This window comes from Hoplias malabaricus, chromosome 4 (genome assembly GCF_029633855.1).
Source record: "Hoplias malabaricus isolate fHopMal1 chromosome 4, fHopMal1.hap1, whole genome shotgun sequence".
Lineage (NCBI taxonomy): Eukaryota > Metazoa > Chordata > Actinopteri > Characiformes > Erythrinidae > Hoplias > Hoplias malabaricus.
In genome coordinates this window covers 12,472,037-12,488,082 of record NC_089803.1, presented here as the reverse complement: position 1 = coordinate 12,488,082, position 16,046 = coordinate 12,472,037, and the positions used below count along the sequence as shown (strand labels likewise).

The window sequence follows — 16,046 nt, the reverse complement described above, 5'->3', positions numbered from 1 at the left end:
TTTCTTTTTTAGAAGAGGCTTTAAAACTGCAGTTTTTACTGAGTTCGGAAAACCCCCCGACATGAGTGAGGTATTTACAATGTGGAGTATGTCTGGTGCTATAGTGTGAAACACACTCTTTAAAAAATTGGTTGGTAGTGTGTCAAGACTACAAGTGGACGATTTGAGATGATTAACTGTGTCGATAAAAATTTTATTATCAGCAGTACTGAACTCTGACATTTTAACTAAGGAGTTTTATGAGGTGATGGAGAGGGTACAGACTCATTGTTGGATATAGATGTACTAATCGCTTGTCTGATATTCTGGATTTTAGTGTTAAAAAAGAATGCAAACTCATTACATCTCTCAGTTGATACTAATTCAGGTGCCATTGGTGTGGGTGAGTTTGTGAGTCTGTCGACCACGGTGAAGATGATTTTGCTGTTGTTAATGTTATTGTTGATGATGCTAGAGAAATAGGATTGTCATGTTTTGCACATTGTCACATTGTATTCACGTAGCTTTGTAGATTTCTTTGTGAATATGAAGACTTGTTTTACGCCATCTGTGTTCTGCCTTGCAACACTCCCTCTTTTGGATTTGAACAACAGAAGCATTTCTCCATGGTGCTTTCTGTTTGCAAGACATAGCCTTCATTTTAACTGGCGCTATCTCATCCATAACACTGACAATTTTTGTATTAAAACTATTCAGCAGATCATCAACAGAGTTGGATCGTTCACATGGCGTAATGCACATTTTACTCATGAAAAGTGTAGCTGCGCAGTCCTTTATAATCGTTTTCTTGACACAAACTCTTCTGTCTCTGAAGACTATATTGATTGTAGATGATGGCTCCAACTGCATCTGTTGCTTTAGCCAAAGCCAAATCAGAAGTTAGCATGTACAAACTCATGGTCCAAATTTTGGAGAAGTTTGAAGCTTTGACCAGAAGAAAGATACTTTCTCAGAACTCTACTTTGTGAGGGTGAGTGGACCTACTGATTGGCCATGAGTCCTGTTCATTTACCATTAATTTATGTAATTTTAAGTTTTTGAACAAAAATGTACATCCTTGTATAAATTCTAAGTGGATTTAGGCCATAGATTCACATTTGGGTCAAACCAACACAGCACGTCTAGTGGGGCAGCCGTGGGCATGGGGTTAGAGAAGTGAGCGTGAGGACAGTTCAATTCACTGGAGCGCCAAGGAAAGATTCATCCATGGCTGAGCATTGCCCTTGAGCAGGGCACTTAGCCCCCAAACTGCCAAGGTGGTCACAGCTTTCTGCTCTGGTTGTGTGTTTACTGCCCCTATTGTTTGTGAAGAGTTGCTCACAAGTGTGTGTTCAATACCACGGATGGGTTAAATGGAGAGAAATAATTTCCCTAAGGAGATCAATTCTTCTTTTTCTTAGTCAGTCAGACCAGCACAGTGATTATAGTGTTAATGATGTGCACTCTACATATATATATATATATGTACATACACACACAAAATCAATATATAATGTGCCATGAATGATTGATGTTTTTAAATATTACATGCCGATAAGTAAAACTACAGGATTTCTTTTATGGCTGTTATTAGTTTATGATTAACTGAGACATTATTTAACCATTTAATAACACTTCAGATTGTTTTAAATAGTTATTTACATGAAACATTTATACGGTTTTATTGAATACTTAATAACATTAACTACTGTCAATAAATAATGAGTTAAGACATTACTTAATCATTCATTGATGTCTATTATTGTATTAAAAGTTGTTAATTAAGGTAACCTTAGTGTAAAGTTAATCATTATTATGAAGTTTGCACTCAGGAAAGTGTAATATTACTTGAGGGAGTCTACTATAGACCTAGAAGCAATATGAAAATGTGCTAAATCATGTTAATTCCACCTGCTCTGAACCTTTATGTTAAAATAAATGCTTTTCACAAGTGTTAACTAAAGGAAATAAGTAGATTATTTATTTATTTAATTAATTTATTTATTTATTCTAAACTGTATTTTACACACTACTCTTAGAAGAAATCTGCATAGATATTAAAGTAAGAATACTTTCTGAGGAAGTCGCTGGTAGCTAGCGAAATAAAATGGCAATTTAGAGCATCGCCAAGCTATTCTTAAGTAACTATCAATCGTGAGTGCATTATAAATCATCACTGCTTGCCATTTCTGTCTTACCTGGTGTAATAATTGATTGATTGATTCCTTTATTAATCCCACAGCAGGGACATTCACAATGATACAGAAGCAAAGGGACAGCAATAATAAGATAATATGCTAAGCTTAAACATTGAGTTCTAATAACTGAGAAGGTGTTTGCAAGTAGCATTTCCATTGAAGCAAAGCTTAAAACATCCCAACCTCTAAAACTGAGAAGTCACTTACTACAGCAGTTGTATATAAACAATGAACAGTTGGTCAGGAGTGTCTCCACTGCACGCTTATCTTGCTGCAGTGATAAGCAGGCTTGGCCTTCATGGCAATCAGAATATAGTCTGTTTTGATGTGTGCTGACGTCCTGATAGCCCAGCTCCATGGCTCCTGTGCTCTGAAACTAATTGCTCCACCAATGCTGATCTTTAACCTTCCAAGGATATACAGTCCAGCCACAGAAATAAGGAAGAATGGTGATGATAGGGCAGTCGGCCAGAACTGTCTCTTCCCCCAGCTCCAGGAGAAGCTGCTCTGAGTCACGGCTGTGCTCCAGAGCATTACAAAGCCCCTGCAGGATCTCCTAAGCATTGGTCGGCTGTCTCCTCACCTGCTAAAAGGTCTAACATGAGAGTTTGTCAACTCCACACTGTACACATGTCCCTCATCTGTTTGCTGGATGATCTCCTCAGGCTCCTCTTGCTCAGACTGGATGGGCGGTGTGCTGGGCTAACCGTGGCTGTGGTTTAGTGTAGTTGTTTTACTGAAACAAGAAGGGAATTGCCCTGACTTTCAACGTCCTTTTTCTCTGTGATTTACTGATAATTTTGTTGCTACTAAAAGCTATGTCTGCTGAATATCGTGTGACTGGTTAAAGTGAAACAATCTCATCTCATTTTGTTTAACAACTCAAGACAAAGTTCAAACTCTTTTGGAAAACAGTGGAAGCTCAGTACAGAGTCAAATAATCTTTAACTGGGGCACAGTAGAACACAATAGTGACCGAGGAGGAAAATAATGATCTGTAACAATTAATTCTGAAACCACAAATTGAAAATAATAAACAAAATTCCATGAACAATCAGTGCCATCTTGTATCACAGTTCAATCACATGTCTCCAAATCCCAAAGAATTACGAAATTCAGGATGTTTTTACATTGAATGTGACCCAATGGCATTAATCCCTCACTCAGTGCTACTGCTTTTGTTCTAGGTGAACGCAGAGATGTTTCCGAACAGAACTCTGACGAGTAAAACTCTTCCCACACTCTGAACAGTAATACGGTTTCTCTCCTGTGTGAATGCGCTGGTGTGTTTGGAGACTACTCTGTTCAGTAAATCTCTTCCCACACTCTGAACAGTGATACGGTTTCTCTCCTGTGTGAATGCGCTGGTGTTTTTGGAGACTACTCTGTACAGTAAAACTCTTCCCACACTCTGAACAGTGATAGCGTTTTTCTCCTGTGTGAATACGCTGGTGTTTTTGGAGACTACTCTGTACAGTAAAACTCTTCCCACACTCTGAACAGTGATACGGTTTCTCTCCTGTGTGAATGCGTTGGTGTTTTTGGAGAGTACTGTGTTCAGTAAAACTCTTCCCACACTCTGAACAGTGATACTGTTTCTCTCCTGTGTGAATGTGTTGGTGTTTTTGGAGACTACCCTGTACAGTAAAACTCTTCTCACACTCTGAACAGTGATACTGTTTCTCTCCTGTGTGAATGTGCTGGTGTGCTTGGAGTCTATCTTTTCGAGTAAAACTCATCCCACACTCTGAACAGTGATACGGTTTCTCTCCTGTGTGAATTCGCTGGTGTGCTTGGAGCTTATCCTTTCGAGTAAAACTCATCCCACACTCTGAACAGTGATACGGTTTCTCTCCTGTGTGAATGCGCTGGTGTGTTTGGAGATTAGTCTGTACAGTAAAACTCTTCTCACACACTGAACAGTGATAAGGTTTCTCTCCTGTGTGAATGCGCCGGTGTGCTTGCAGACTACTCTGTTGAGTAAAACTCATTCCACACTCTGAACAGTGATACGGTTTGTCTCCTGTGTGAATGCGCTGGTGTTTTTGGAGATTACTCTGTACAGTAAAAGTCATCTCACACACTGAACAGTGATACGGTTTCTCTCCTGTGTGAATGCGCTGGTGTCTTTGGAGACTACTCTGTTCAGAAAAACTCTTCTCACACACTGAACAGTGATACGGTTTCTCTCCTGTGTGAATGCGCTGGTGTTTTTGGAGATTACTCTGTACAGTGAAACTCTTTCCACACTCTGAACAGTGATACGGTTTCTCTCCGGTGTGAATGCGCTGGTGTGTTTGGAGATTACTCTGTATAGTAAAACTCTTCCCACACACTGAACAGTGATACGGTTTCTCTCCTGTGTGAATGCGCTGGTGTGCTTGGAGACTACTCTGTTGAGTAAAACTCTTCCCACACTCTGAACAGTGATACGGTTTCTCTCCTGTGTGAATGCGCTGGTGTGTTTGGAGATTACTCTGTATAGTAAAACTCTTCCCACACTCTGAACAGTGATACGGTTTGTCTCCTGTGTGAATGCGCTGGTGTTTTTGGAGATTACTCTGTACAGTAAAACTCGTCTCACACTCTGAACAGTGATACGGTTTCTCTCCTGTGTGAATGCGCTGGTGTGTTTGGAGACTGCCCTGTTCAGTAAAACTCTTCCCACACTCTGAACAGTGATACGGTTTCTCTCCTGTGTGAATGCGCTGGTGTCTTTGGAGATTATTCTGTTGAGTAAAACTCCTCCCACACTCTGAACAGTGATACGGTTTCTCTCCTGTGTGAATGCGCTGGTGTGTATGGAGATGACTCTGTGCAGTAAAACTCTTTCCACACTCTGAACAATCATGAGTTTTCCTCTTGTGTTTACTCATCTGAGTTTTTCTGTCAGATGTGTTGGGAGTAATCAAGCATGTTTCCTGAGAACTGGAGATTCTGCCTTCCATATCCACACATTTAATCCCTCCTGATCTCAATATTGTGTTGTAGTCCTCTTGGAAATTTTTCCTGACGCACTTGTTGAAGAACTGTGGAACTGTTTTGGACAACAGGAGCCAGAGAAAATATCCAAAGAGATGTTCTTCTGTCCTGGAAGACAAAGAAGAACCAAAGATAAATTAGTTAAATTCACTCTCCCCTGGCGACCAATATTCTGCTGAATGTGTAGTCAGTTCCACCTTCAGTACTGTAACTGAAACAGCAAAAATAAGACAGTGTTGCCTAATGGTGCAGGAATATAGCAACATCCCTATCTGTTTTCATACTTTTCAACGTTCTGAACATTGGCTGGTTCTATTCCCATGACCAGAAGGAATATTGTGGGTGGAGGAGAGATAATAAAATTCACATTATTTAGAGGATGCTCCTTGTGTAAACAGTTCTCTTTGTTGTTTTTTTTTTTTTTTGCTGTGATGGTAACCAGAGGAGGATTTTGCTTTTTTGACTTTCTTTTTTCCGCCCAAGGTTTCTTACTTCTGCTCTGACCAAACTTTTCCTGTCACTTTTGTTTCAGTAGCACCCACTTGGTGCTAATACCCTGAATTCGGTGCATTTTCTTTGCAACAATTTTCTTTGTGCAAACACCAACTCTTTCTGCTCTGCAATAGAAAACTAAAGATCCAGAGAGAAAGAAAGAGACAGAAACAGAGTTTTAATGTTAGAAAAAATATTAAACAGCATGAGACAGTCTCTTTCTGATATTTAACACACATTTCCTTTCAGGAAAACACGATGTAAATATATCCCTCTGATCTTTATCTTCAGTAAAACACTGTATAAACTGTGTACAGTATGGTGTGTAAATAAAATATTCAGTTATTTTAATAATAAATTCTTTAAAAATTCTGGATTTCTCTCATAGTTATAGTGTACCTATAATGAAAATTATAGACCTCTCTCATCTTTCTAAGTAGGAAATCAGTGGCTGACTGAATACTTTTTTTGCCCCACTGTAAAAGCCTCTACTCTTTCTGATCTTTTTCTTCAGTAAAACACGGTATAAACGGTGTGTAACAGACTCTCTCTGGTCTTCATGTTCTGTAAAACGTTCAAAAGTACAGAGAACTTTCTTCCTGACAACCTTGTTGATGAAGATGATGCCACACCAGAGAAAGACAGCAGACATACCTCTAAAATGATGGGGAGAAACAAAAGCATGGACAAGATAGGAATTCAAGAATTGGAAAATACAATCTCATCTACAAAAGAAGTAGTCAGCGAGCAGCTTCTTGTCTGTTGTGAAGGAAAGGTGGTGATCTAAATGACTTAAATGTTGGCTTAATTATTAAATATGGAATTACATAAATTAAAAGAATAATGATGTTTAAAGTAAAATATTATAATTAATAATGATGAAATTGGGAAGCTGGTTCTCTCTGAGAAAGTTGGTCTGCGTGCTCTGTGAGGCCTGAGAAAGCTTAACAGTGACACTGAAGAAGCCCATTGTAGTTCATTAGAATTCTGGTAAACATCACATACACTTTTATGTGAACAAAGGCTCTTACAAAAACTTCGTCTAATTATCAAAGCACCTGCCGGACCCAAAAGCAGTGGTCTGAGACAGTGATAGCTTTAAACTTTTATTATCAATTTACTTTATTAGCACACGGGGCAACTGTGAGAAAGGACCAGCTCAAGGCCTGAGACCTGAAGCCAGAGGTTGTTATTTGGTAAAACTTGTTTGGGAAATAATTAAAGCATTGTCTATACAGCAACCTAAAAATTCATGTAGTTTAGAAATAATAATGAAGGGTTGTGATGTATTTGGAGGACAGGGAGAAGCTAGATAGGAGGATGTGAAAAAACAAACATAATGAATGGGGAGAAAAAGGAGTATGGGAAAGAGTAAAATGGTCTTGAGTATACATAAGAACCTTTTCTAAGAAGCACACAAACTCTCTTTTAAATCTAATAGTAAACAATGTCTGAAGAGTTAACCTGTTTTATGAATGCTTTTTGGTATCTCTTTTCAGACTTACCGAGTTGATGTGATTTTACTTTAACCTGTTTAAATAAAGTAATGAACCTGTTCTCTTTTAAATCTGAAACCTGTGTCTGAAATTTTTTAGTTATTGATTTCTCTATAGAAACAGTGATTTTTAATAAGGCATATGCAAAGTTAAGTCAGGCTTAAAAGGAGAAAGCTTAGGGTGTAAAACCAATTGTTTCTTTGAAAAACAGTATTTGAATGATAATTGGATTTAGGAAATCATGACACAGCCAATTTCATATTTCAAAGCCATTTCAGAGTATTTTCTATTTACTGATTTTATGTACTGTTTGTATACATTGCAATTGCTGTATGTTTACATTGTTTCAAGGTTGTATGAAAAGCACACTTGCTGATATTACATTGTCAGATATGTTGTCATTGTGGTGGTACCCTCAATTGTACATATTTGTACATTTAATTAGGGAACACGATCATATTATAATTGTAGATTTTAAAATGTGATTTCATACACCCTGTTTCACCTCCAGGACTTTTATGTTTTTTGTTTTGACATTTGAACAAAACTGGACTTTTAAACACTTGTACCTTTAGTGACCAATAATGTACCTTTTCTCTTTTTTTCTGAGAGTGTAAGTTATTTAATAAAGCAGTAATTTCACCATGAACCTGATGTGTGTGTGTTTTTTTTTTTGGGGGGGGGGGGGGGGTATATACAAATAAGCTATTACAACCTATAATCCCAGTAAACAAGGAACGTCAAAACTAAGCTTGAAGCCTGGACGTTCAAAAAAGGTCTAAAAGTAGTCGGTCCGTCAAAGAGACATTTTAAACGTCAGTGGACGTCCAAAATTAATTGAAAACAAGTCAGTTATTTCAGGACCAATTGATAATGTCAATGGACGTCCGAAATGCATTGAAAACAAGTCTGTTATTTCGGGACTAACTGACAACGTCAATGGACGTCCGAAATGCGTTGAAAACAGGTCAGTTATTTTGGGACCAATTAATAACATCAATGAACGTCCGAAATGCATTGAAAACAAGTCAGTTATTTCGGGACCAATTGCCAACGTCAATGGACGTCCAAAATGCATTGAAAACAGGTTAGTTATTTTGGGACCAATTGATAACGTCAATGGACGTCCAAAATGCATTGAAATCAAGTTAGTTATTCTGGGACCAATTGATAACGTCAGTGGACGCCCGAAAGGTGTTGAAAACAAGTCTGTTATTTTGGGACTAATTGACAACTCAATGGACGTCCGAAATGCGTTGAAAACAGGTCAGTTATTTCGGGACCAATTAATAACGTCAATGAACGTCCGAAATGCATTGAAAACAAGTCAGTTATTTCGGGACCAATTGCCAACGTCAATGGACGTCCAAAATGCATTGAAAACAGGTCAGTTATTTCGGGACCAATTGATAACGTCAATGGACGTCCAAAATGCATTGAAAACAAGTCAGTTATTCCGGGACCAATTGATAACGTCAGTGGACGTCCGAAAAGTGTTTAAAACAAGTCAGTTATATTGGGACGAACTGATAACGTCAGTGGACGTCCAAAATGTGTCTGTTATTTTGGGACAAATTAATATTGTCAGTGGACGTCCGGAATGCGTTTTAAATCAGTTAAGAGAGAGAGAGAGAGAGAGAGAGAGAGAGAGAGAGAATGTGTGTGTGTTTGAGAAAGAGAGAGCCCCTCCCCTTCAGATAACGGTTACTCTGAGTTTGAATACAGCGTCAAAATAAGTTTCAGTGGATGATTTTTCAACGGTTTGTGGAAGCAGGCATTACCAAAACAGCGGAGGAGGCTCGTATATTCAGAGGTAAGTGATATTTAATCTTAATAAAACTTTCGTTTCACTCATTCTGGTAAAGTATAAGTATTTAAAGAGCTCTAGCAAAGCAACAGCTATGCTAGGTTAGCATCTCAGTGAAGACAAGTGAAGGAGTAGAGGAGGATAATAGTTAACCCATTCTGTATATAAAAAAAATGTAATATTACATTATTAACAGTAATGTTTTTGACATTTATTTCAGCAGGTCTGCGTTGCAGTTACATGCAAGCCACCTTGCTAACAATGCGAATGTTAACCAAATATCAAAAGTGCTGGGCTGGAAAGTAAAATCATACAATAACATTTGCGCAGGCCACATTTGTGCTTTTCCAAATATGTGAAAATCATCAGATGAACGGTACTTTTATCTGAAGTTGTGTGTAAAATATCGATGTATTGTACTCTGTTATTACTTTTACTTAAAAAATCAATACATATAATTTTCATCAGGTGCACCAAAACATTTACATATGATACAATATTTTGTTAGACTGTCATTTTTTTTCCCACTCAGGTATCCAAATAACTTGGAGTATGTTCATGTTCCCAAAGGTTTAACTGTGAAATATAAATGTTGTGGGGAACACTAATGCAAGTATGTATTTTATCATATTGTAGAATTAGTAATATTTTAAAACTTATAAGCTGTGATCTGATTATTAATGAAAGCATACATGTTTTGAGTCAATACTGTCCATCCTCCAGCACCTTGCATATGTCACTCAAGCAAAAGCTAGAAAATGTGCCACTTTTCAATGTTGCAGAGATCTGAAGGTTTCAGTAATTTTATCAGGCAAGGAAGTCAACAGATGCATCAACAGCATTGTCACCAAATGCCCAGTGCTGGTAGCAAGTGAACCAACATCATATAAGTATTATTGTATCTTTTATAATTCTGAAAATATTATATATAATATGTATAATATTATTCATTCATTCATTCATTATCTGTCCATTATGTATTATATATTATTGTATTATATATCCAATTCAGGGTCGCGGTGGGTCCAGAGCCTACCTGGAATCAATGGGCGCAAGGCGGGAATACACCCTGGAGGGGGGCGCCAGTCCTTCACAGGGCAACACAGACACACACACAAACACACATTCACACCTACGGAAAATTTTGAGTCGCCAATCCACCTACTAACGTGTGTTTTTAGACTGTGGGAGGAAACCGGAGCACCCAGAGGAAACCCACACAGACACGGGGAGAGCACACCAACTCCTCACAGACAGTCACCTGGAGGAAACCCACGCGGACACGGGGAGAACACACCAAATCCTCACAGACAGTCACCCGGAGCTGGAATCGAACCCACAACCTCCAGGCCCCTGGAGCTGTGTGACTGCGACACTACCTGCTGCACCACCCTGCCGCCCTATAATGTTATTATAATATTTATAATATAATACTATAATATAAAACTAGATTCATATTAGTTTTTTACTGTAAGACCATTATTAATATTCTATTATATTAATATTTGTCTAATATCGTTTCCTTATTCTATCTTATTTGCACTACACTATTGTCTTTATTGATATAATTTAGTGGATTATTATAATAAAGCTTTCATCTATTGTGTTCTGCTTTGTTTTTACAGTTGTTTGATGAGGTTGATGGAATCCATACTCTAACAGTGAACAAAATTCACCAGTTAAGCAATGGATTTACAGCTGTACTCCCTAAAATACACATCGCCACACTGACATTGAGATGAGAGAAGACTTCAAAGCTTACAGGTTTGATTTAAACATTTGTCCTAAATAATAATTTAACAATTATTGCATCAATGTGGCTTCTGTGCTTTCATTCATTCATGTATTCATTCATTGTCTGCTTGTCCAGTTCAAGGTTGTGGTGGGTACAAAATATTTACATACTACCTGGAGTCACTCTGCGCAAGGTGGGAACACACCCTAGACAGGGCATTAGTCCTTCACAGGGCACCACACAATGGACACTTTTGAGTAGCCAATCCACCTGCCAATGTGTGTTTGGATCATGGGAGGAAACCAGGAGCACACAGAGGAAACCCATACAGACACAGTAAGAAAACACCAAACCCCAGAGGGGGGCACCAATGTAAATTAATAGTTAATAGGTATGGGATCATTATTAAAGCATTTTCTTCATGATGTATAGGCATTGACTTCAAGAATAAACTTGTTTTTCTTGACTTACAACTCTGACCCCCTCATTAAGTCTGATAAAATAAACTGTTGCCACACCAACTGAAATAGTCACAGTCAATGGAAAGTCAGTATTATGTCTTAGTGTGTCATGCTAAGTCTATTTCTGTTTTTCTGTAGGGTGAACCTACAACATTATATCTGATAATTCAGCTGAAAGATCAGGACTGGGAAACTGGTGTTTCCAGAGGAAGCCAGAGTGTGGTGAAAGCTGAGTTGAGGTTTGCTGTCATAGTGCAGTAGATGATGCCTTCTTCACAGACACCTGTATGTATCACGACTTCAAAATTGAATAACCTGCACACCTGAAAACATCATGACATTTCTCCAGAGATGCATTTTAAACATGGAGTTGCAGAGTGTGACTCGAGTGATCAACCTCCTGTACTAAACCTTTCATGTCTCCACTGAAACAATGCACACAATTTCTGCATAGAAAGTTTACCTTTGCCAAACTCAAACACATTGGCCTGTGCGTGGACATGTACAGTATAACCTGTGGTATATGACTGCCAGTACACTATTTTCAAGTTTCATTCTAACAGAAGATGTGTACTGAAAACACAAGCAATAATTTTCCTTCCACTGTCATATTTTTATTAATTAAATGTATTGGGTTAAACAGATAAAAAAAAAAGTATATATTAAAATGTTAGTTTTGCGTATTTCCTCTTCGGGTGGATTTTTATTAATTTAAAAATGTCTATATTTTTGATTTTGCCTTTTTACATAAGTAATTGTTTCGTACACTGTTGATTATGGAAGATCGCCAATCCACCTACCAACATGTGATTTTGGGAGGAAACCGGAGCACCCTGAGGAAACCCACATGGACACGGGGAGAATACACCAACTCCTCACAGACAGTCACCCGGAGCGGGAATCGAACCCATAACCTCCAGGTCTCTGGAGCTGTGTGACACTAACTGCTGCGCCACCGTGCCGCCCATTATGAATATTTGTGTTAATAATTCTGTTACACTTTAGTCACCACAGGGTACAAAGTGGTTTGTCACTGGGGTGGTATATATAAAGCTAATGTTAATGATACATTTTAGCCCCTTATGGTTCCAAGTACATTAACTAATACAAAAACATGACATGAAGGGGGTGGGGGTATAGTGTGTGTGTGTGTGTGTGTGTGCTGGGGGGGGGGGGTGTATACAAATAAAGTATTTCAACCTATAATGAGCCAGATCTTGGCAGAGCCGTGGTTAGATTATCGCGGTTTAGTCATGGCTTGTCGGACTAGGGCCGAGTCATTTGAACCGCTCCTCAGCCACAACACTCGGCCGAGTCTGTGCCGAGAGTTTCCCAGACTCGGGTCAGAACTATCGGTCCACTCTACGGCCGTACATCACGACCGAGACAATGCTGACTCCACGTGCATCGGCCCGAATGTGTGTAAAAGTCTCTCTCTGACCTTATCTTCAGTAAAACACGGTATAAACGGTGTTTAAAAGTCTCTCTCTGATCTTTATCTTCAGTAGAACACGGTATAAACGGTGTGTAAAGGTCGTACACAGTAAAAACATTTACCTTCAGTAAAAACAGGTCCTGATTTCTCTCCAACACAGCTCTCGTGCAGAACGGACGCGTCTGATCGCGGAGCAACGAACACTTGAGCAGAGCTGAGCGTTATTCAAACGAGTCCGGCCAACGCAGTTCGTCTGTCCAATCAGAGGAGAGCTGGTGTTTGAGTGACGCGTCTACAGTGCAGTTTATAAAGCCTTTTTTCCTCTCTTCAAAATGACCGTGATTCTGATTGGACGACGCAGGGACCTATGCTCCGGCCTCATACCCGCCCCCTGAGATACGATTGGATGGAGTTTAAGAAAAGCTGGTCTCTGATTGGACAGTCCCCACAGACACAGTGTCCTCAGTCCAATAGGAGCCTTTCCACTGGAGAACACGCATAGTAAGAGGTAAGAAATGAGAGTCTTTATTGTTAGTTTACGTGAGTTATTATGTGTGAGTATAACGAAAACTGGTTTACAGCCTTCCCAAGCAGCAGATCTTACACATGGACGGCAGAATAGGCAGCAATATAATAAATAAATCTTTGAGGTAGAAATGTACAATATTAGTTTTACATAAACTGTAGGATGGGTAGTGGTTTCCAGATTCAAGGTTACAGCATATGTTCTGTTACAGTTCTCACCAACAGTTGAGAGGTTGTGTTACTGTGTTAGAAAGGAGCAGTTTGTATGTCCATGAGAAAGTGCTAGAAGCAGAGTACACATTAATAACAGTTACGAGTAATAAATGTCGCTGCTTTAAAGTTCACTGACTGCAAATGTACAGAATGAACACATTCAAAGTGTAAGTGTCACAAATTACCACTTCCACAAAAAAGGCAGTCAAGCACAGGTTTAATAATCCAAATACGTAGTCATAAACAATCCAGGTTAATACCAAATAAACATTTCAAAGATCAAGACAGACTATCCAAACAACACAATCCCAAACTCATAAAACAAAAACCAAAGCAGAATGTAAAACCATGAGAAAAATACACAAGATATAGATGTCGCTCAGAATTGTAGGACTTTGCAAAGAACCTACTGCACCACGTGCTTTATATGCACACACACACAATATGACCGCCAACAGGAACCTGAGTAACACTAGCCAAGTATCCTGGAGAGAGTGACCTCTGCTGGTGCGGAGGGAAACTACCTGCTGCAGACCTGACAGTAAGGTCCTAGTTTATGGGGGTGATGTGGTCAGGAAAGATGGGGGAGTCAGTAGGGTTAGGACACTAGGTTAGGTGTTTGTTTATGTGAACACAGGAACTTCACACTCTCCACACTGCTTCTCCAAATATGTGGAGGTGGGGGTGGTCTGGCTGCTTTGTTTCCTGAAGTCCACGATGATCTCCTTTGTCTTAGAGGTGTTAAGTGCCAGGACTTAGCCATTCCACCTCATTCCTGCAGGCTCCTTCATCACCATCTGAAATGAGGCCCACTATTGTTGTGTCCTCTGAGAAGTTTATGTTGTTTAGAGGTGAATGGGATCTACAATGCGCACTGCACAGAGAACAAAGAGTGATTGGAGGTGTGGGTGACAGAGTAAATGCTGCGCATGCTGAAAGATCAACAGTGTTTCAGTAGGAGATTAAACATGGAGTGTTTCTACACACAGCTCAGATGCCACTTAATGGAGTTTGAAGAGTTTTTGAGGACTCAACTGAACACATGCAGAAACACTGGGTTAAAAGTTCTCTTTGTGGTTCACTGCTGAGAAATCATCCTCGTGTAGAATTTACAGTAAATAACTGGCAAAAAGAGGACAATAATCTACTGTAAAACATACTGTTCATGACTGTAAATCAAATTACAGTACCCACTGTACACAAATAAATACTGTTACAAACTTGTAAATACTTGGATACAAACTTATTTTTTTCCCTGTAGATCAATTACAAGTATTTATTGTGTTTTTTACAGTAATTATTCATTATACTGTAATCCATTTTACAGTAATTTGGTGTAATATTTAAACATACAGTAGTTTACTAGAAATAAAAGTTGCCAATAAAATTCTATATCTACCATAAAAATGTTTACAATTACACTGATTTCGAAATAGTTCACAAAACAAGACAACCAACGGTTACAAAATCAAACATTTATTTACTTATATAAACATGTCCAGATGGAGGGGTGCACCAATTTTTTAGAACTTTTTGTAAGTCTGTATCTAAGTAATTCTGCAATGTAACAAATGGTTTGAAAGGCTCCATGTGGTCTGAAGTGTTTTTATTTAAAAGTGTCTATACTTTCTTTCCAAGCATCTACACATTAACATATCAGTATAGATAGTAAGTAAAATAGCTATGATTTGCAGACATTCCTATCACAACCACTGAGAAATCCATTGAGTTTGTCTACAATAAACCAGAATTAAAAAATACTACAGAAACATAACAAAATATGTATCAGTATTACAATGAGGAAAACACATTCACAAACACTATCGTGACTAACTAAGTACATGTCAAAATAAGAACAGTCCTCCTACCAACGTGTGTTTTTGGACCATGGGAGGAAACCGGAGCACCCGGAGGAAACCCACGCAGACACAGGGAGAACACACCAAACTCATAATAAGAACAATCCATGAATTGAAAAAATGTACACAAGGAAAGTAGATAGAGACTTAAAGATGTGTGAGGCATAACAGGATTCTATTACAACAATTAGGCACATTGTTTGAAAATGTTTGCTGGCAATACAGAACATATGACGTATCATTTAGTAACTTAACTACACTGACAATAACAACACCTTTGGATATTAAATACTATTTTCACCCCTGAATCACTGAAGAAAACACACTGACACACTTTTAGGACAAAATAGTTGTGTCCCTGAAGTCCACAAAGAATGTTGTGTAATGGAAATTTGTATATTTTTCTGTTGAAAGCTCTTGTCTGCTTGTTAGTATATTCATTTCTAACTGTCAACAGAACTCACAAACTAAGTTGGAGGTCAGTGCTTTATCAGCACACACGTTCTGTCCCTCATCTTGTCTGTAGGCCTGCAAAACAGTTTTCAGGAGGTGCCAAGGACTGACAACTCCTGGTATGAGAGGAAGAGATAATATATCAGAATATGTCAAACTGAGAGGCCTCTAAGAAAACTAAGCTTGCAGAAACATCGAGTGATTACCTTATGGCTATGACTTACAAACTACCTATATAAACTGTCTGAGAAATTCACTAATTTGTCCACATTTACCTAGTACTCTGTGCTGTTGTATGTTGACCACCTTAAAGTTAAATAAAATACTTTCTGATTGCAAATGTTCCAATGAAACATCTGAAAATATAAAAATGATTTATGAAATTATAAAATCAGCATAAAGTGATTGTGC

The 16,046-nt window shown here is 38.5% G+C and overlaps 1 protein-coding gene and 1 long non-coding RNA gene across 2 annotated transcripts; one reads left to right on the top strand and one right to left on the bottom strand.

The window, feature by feature from the left end:
- Positions 1 to 2,206: 2,206 nt before the first annotated feature.
- On the bottom strand, positions 2,207 to 12,806 carry LOC136694611 (zinc finger protein 850-like). Its single transcript, XM_066668311.1, has 2 exons — positions 12,708 to 12,806; positions 2,207 to 5,267 (listed from the first exon to the last, which is right to left on the bottom strand). Exon 2 carries the CDS (start codon positions 5,123 to 5,125, stop codon positions 3,347 to 3,349), a length of 1,779 nt encoding a protein of 592 aa, XP_066524408.1. The 5' UTR covers positions 5,126 to 5,267; positions 12,708 to 12,806; the 3' UTR covers positions 2,207 to 3,346.
- Positions 9,196 to 10,878, top strand: LOC136694612 (uncharacterized). The gene is made up of 5 exons (XR_010802222.1): positions 9,196 to 9,330; positions 9,487 to 9,567; positions 9,737 to 9,844; positions 10,580 to 10,718; positions 10,825 to 10,878. It is a non-coding gene; the product is annotated as an uncharacterized lncRNA (long non-coding RNA).
- Positions 12,807 to 16,046: the final 3,240 nt, after the last annotated feature.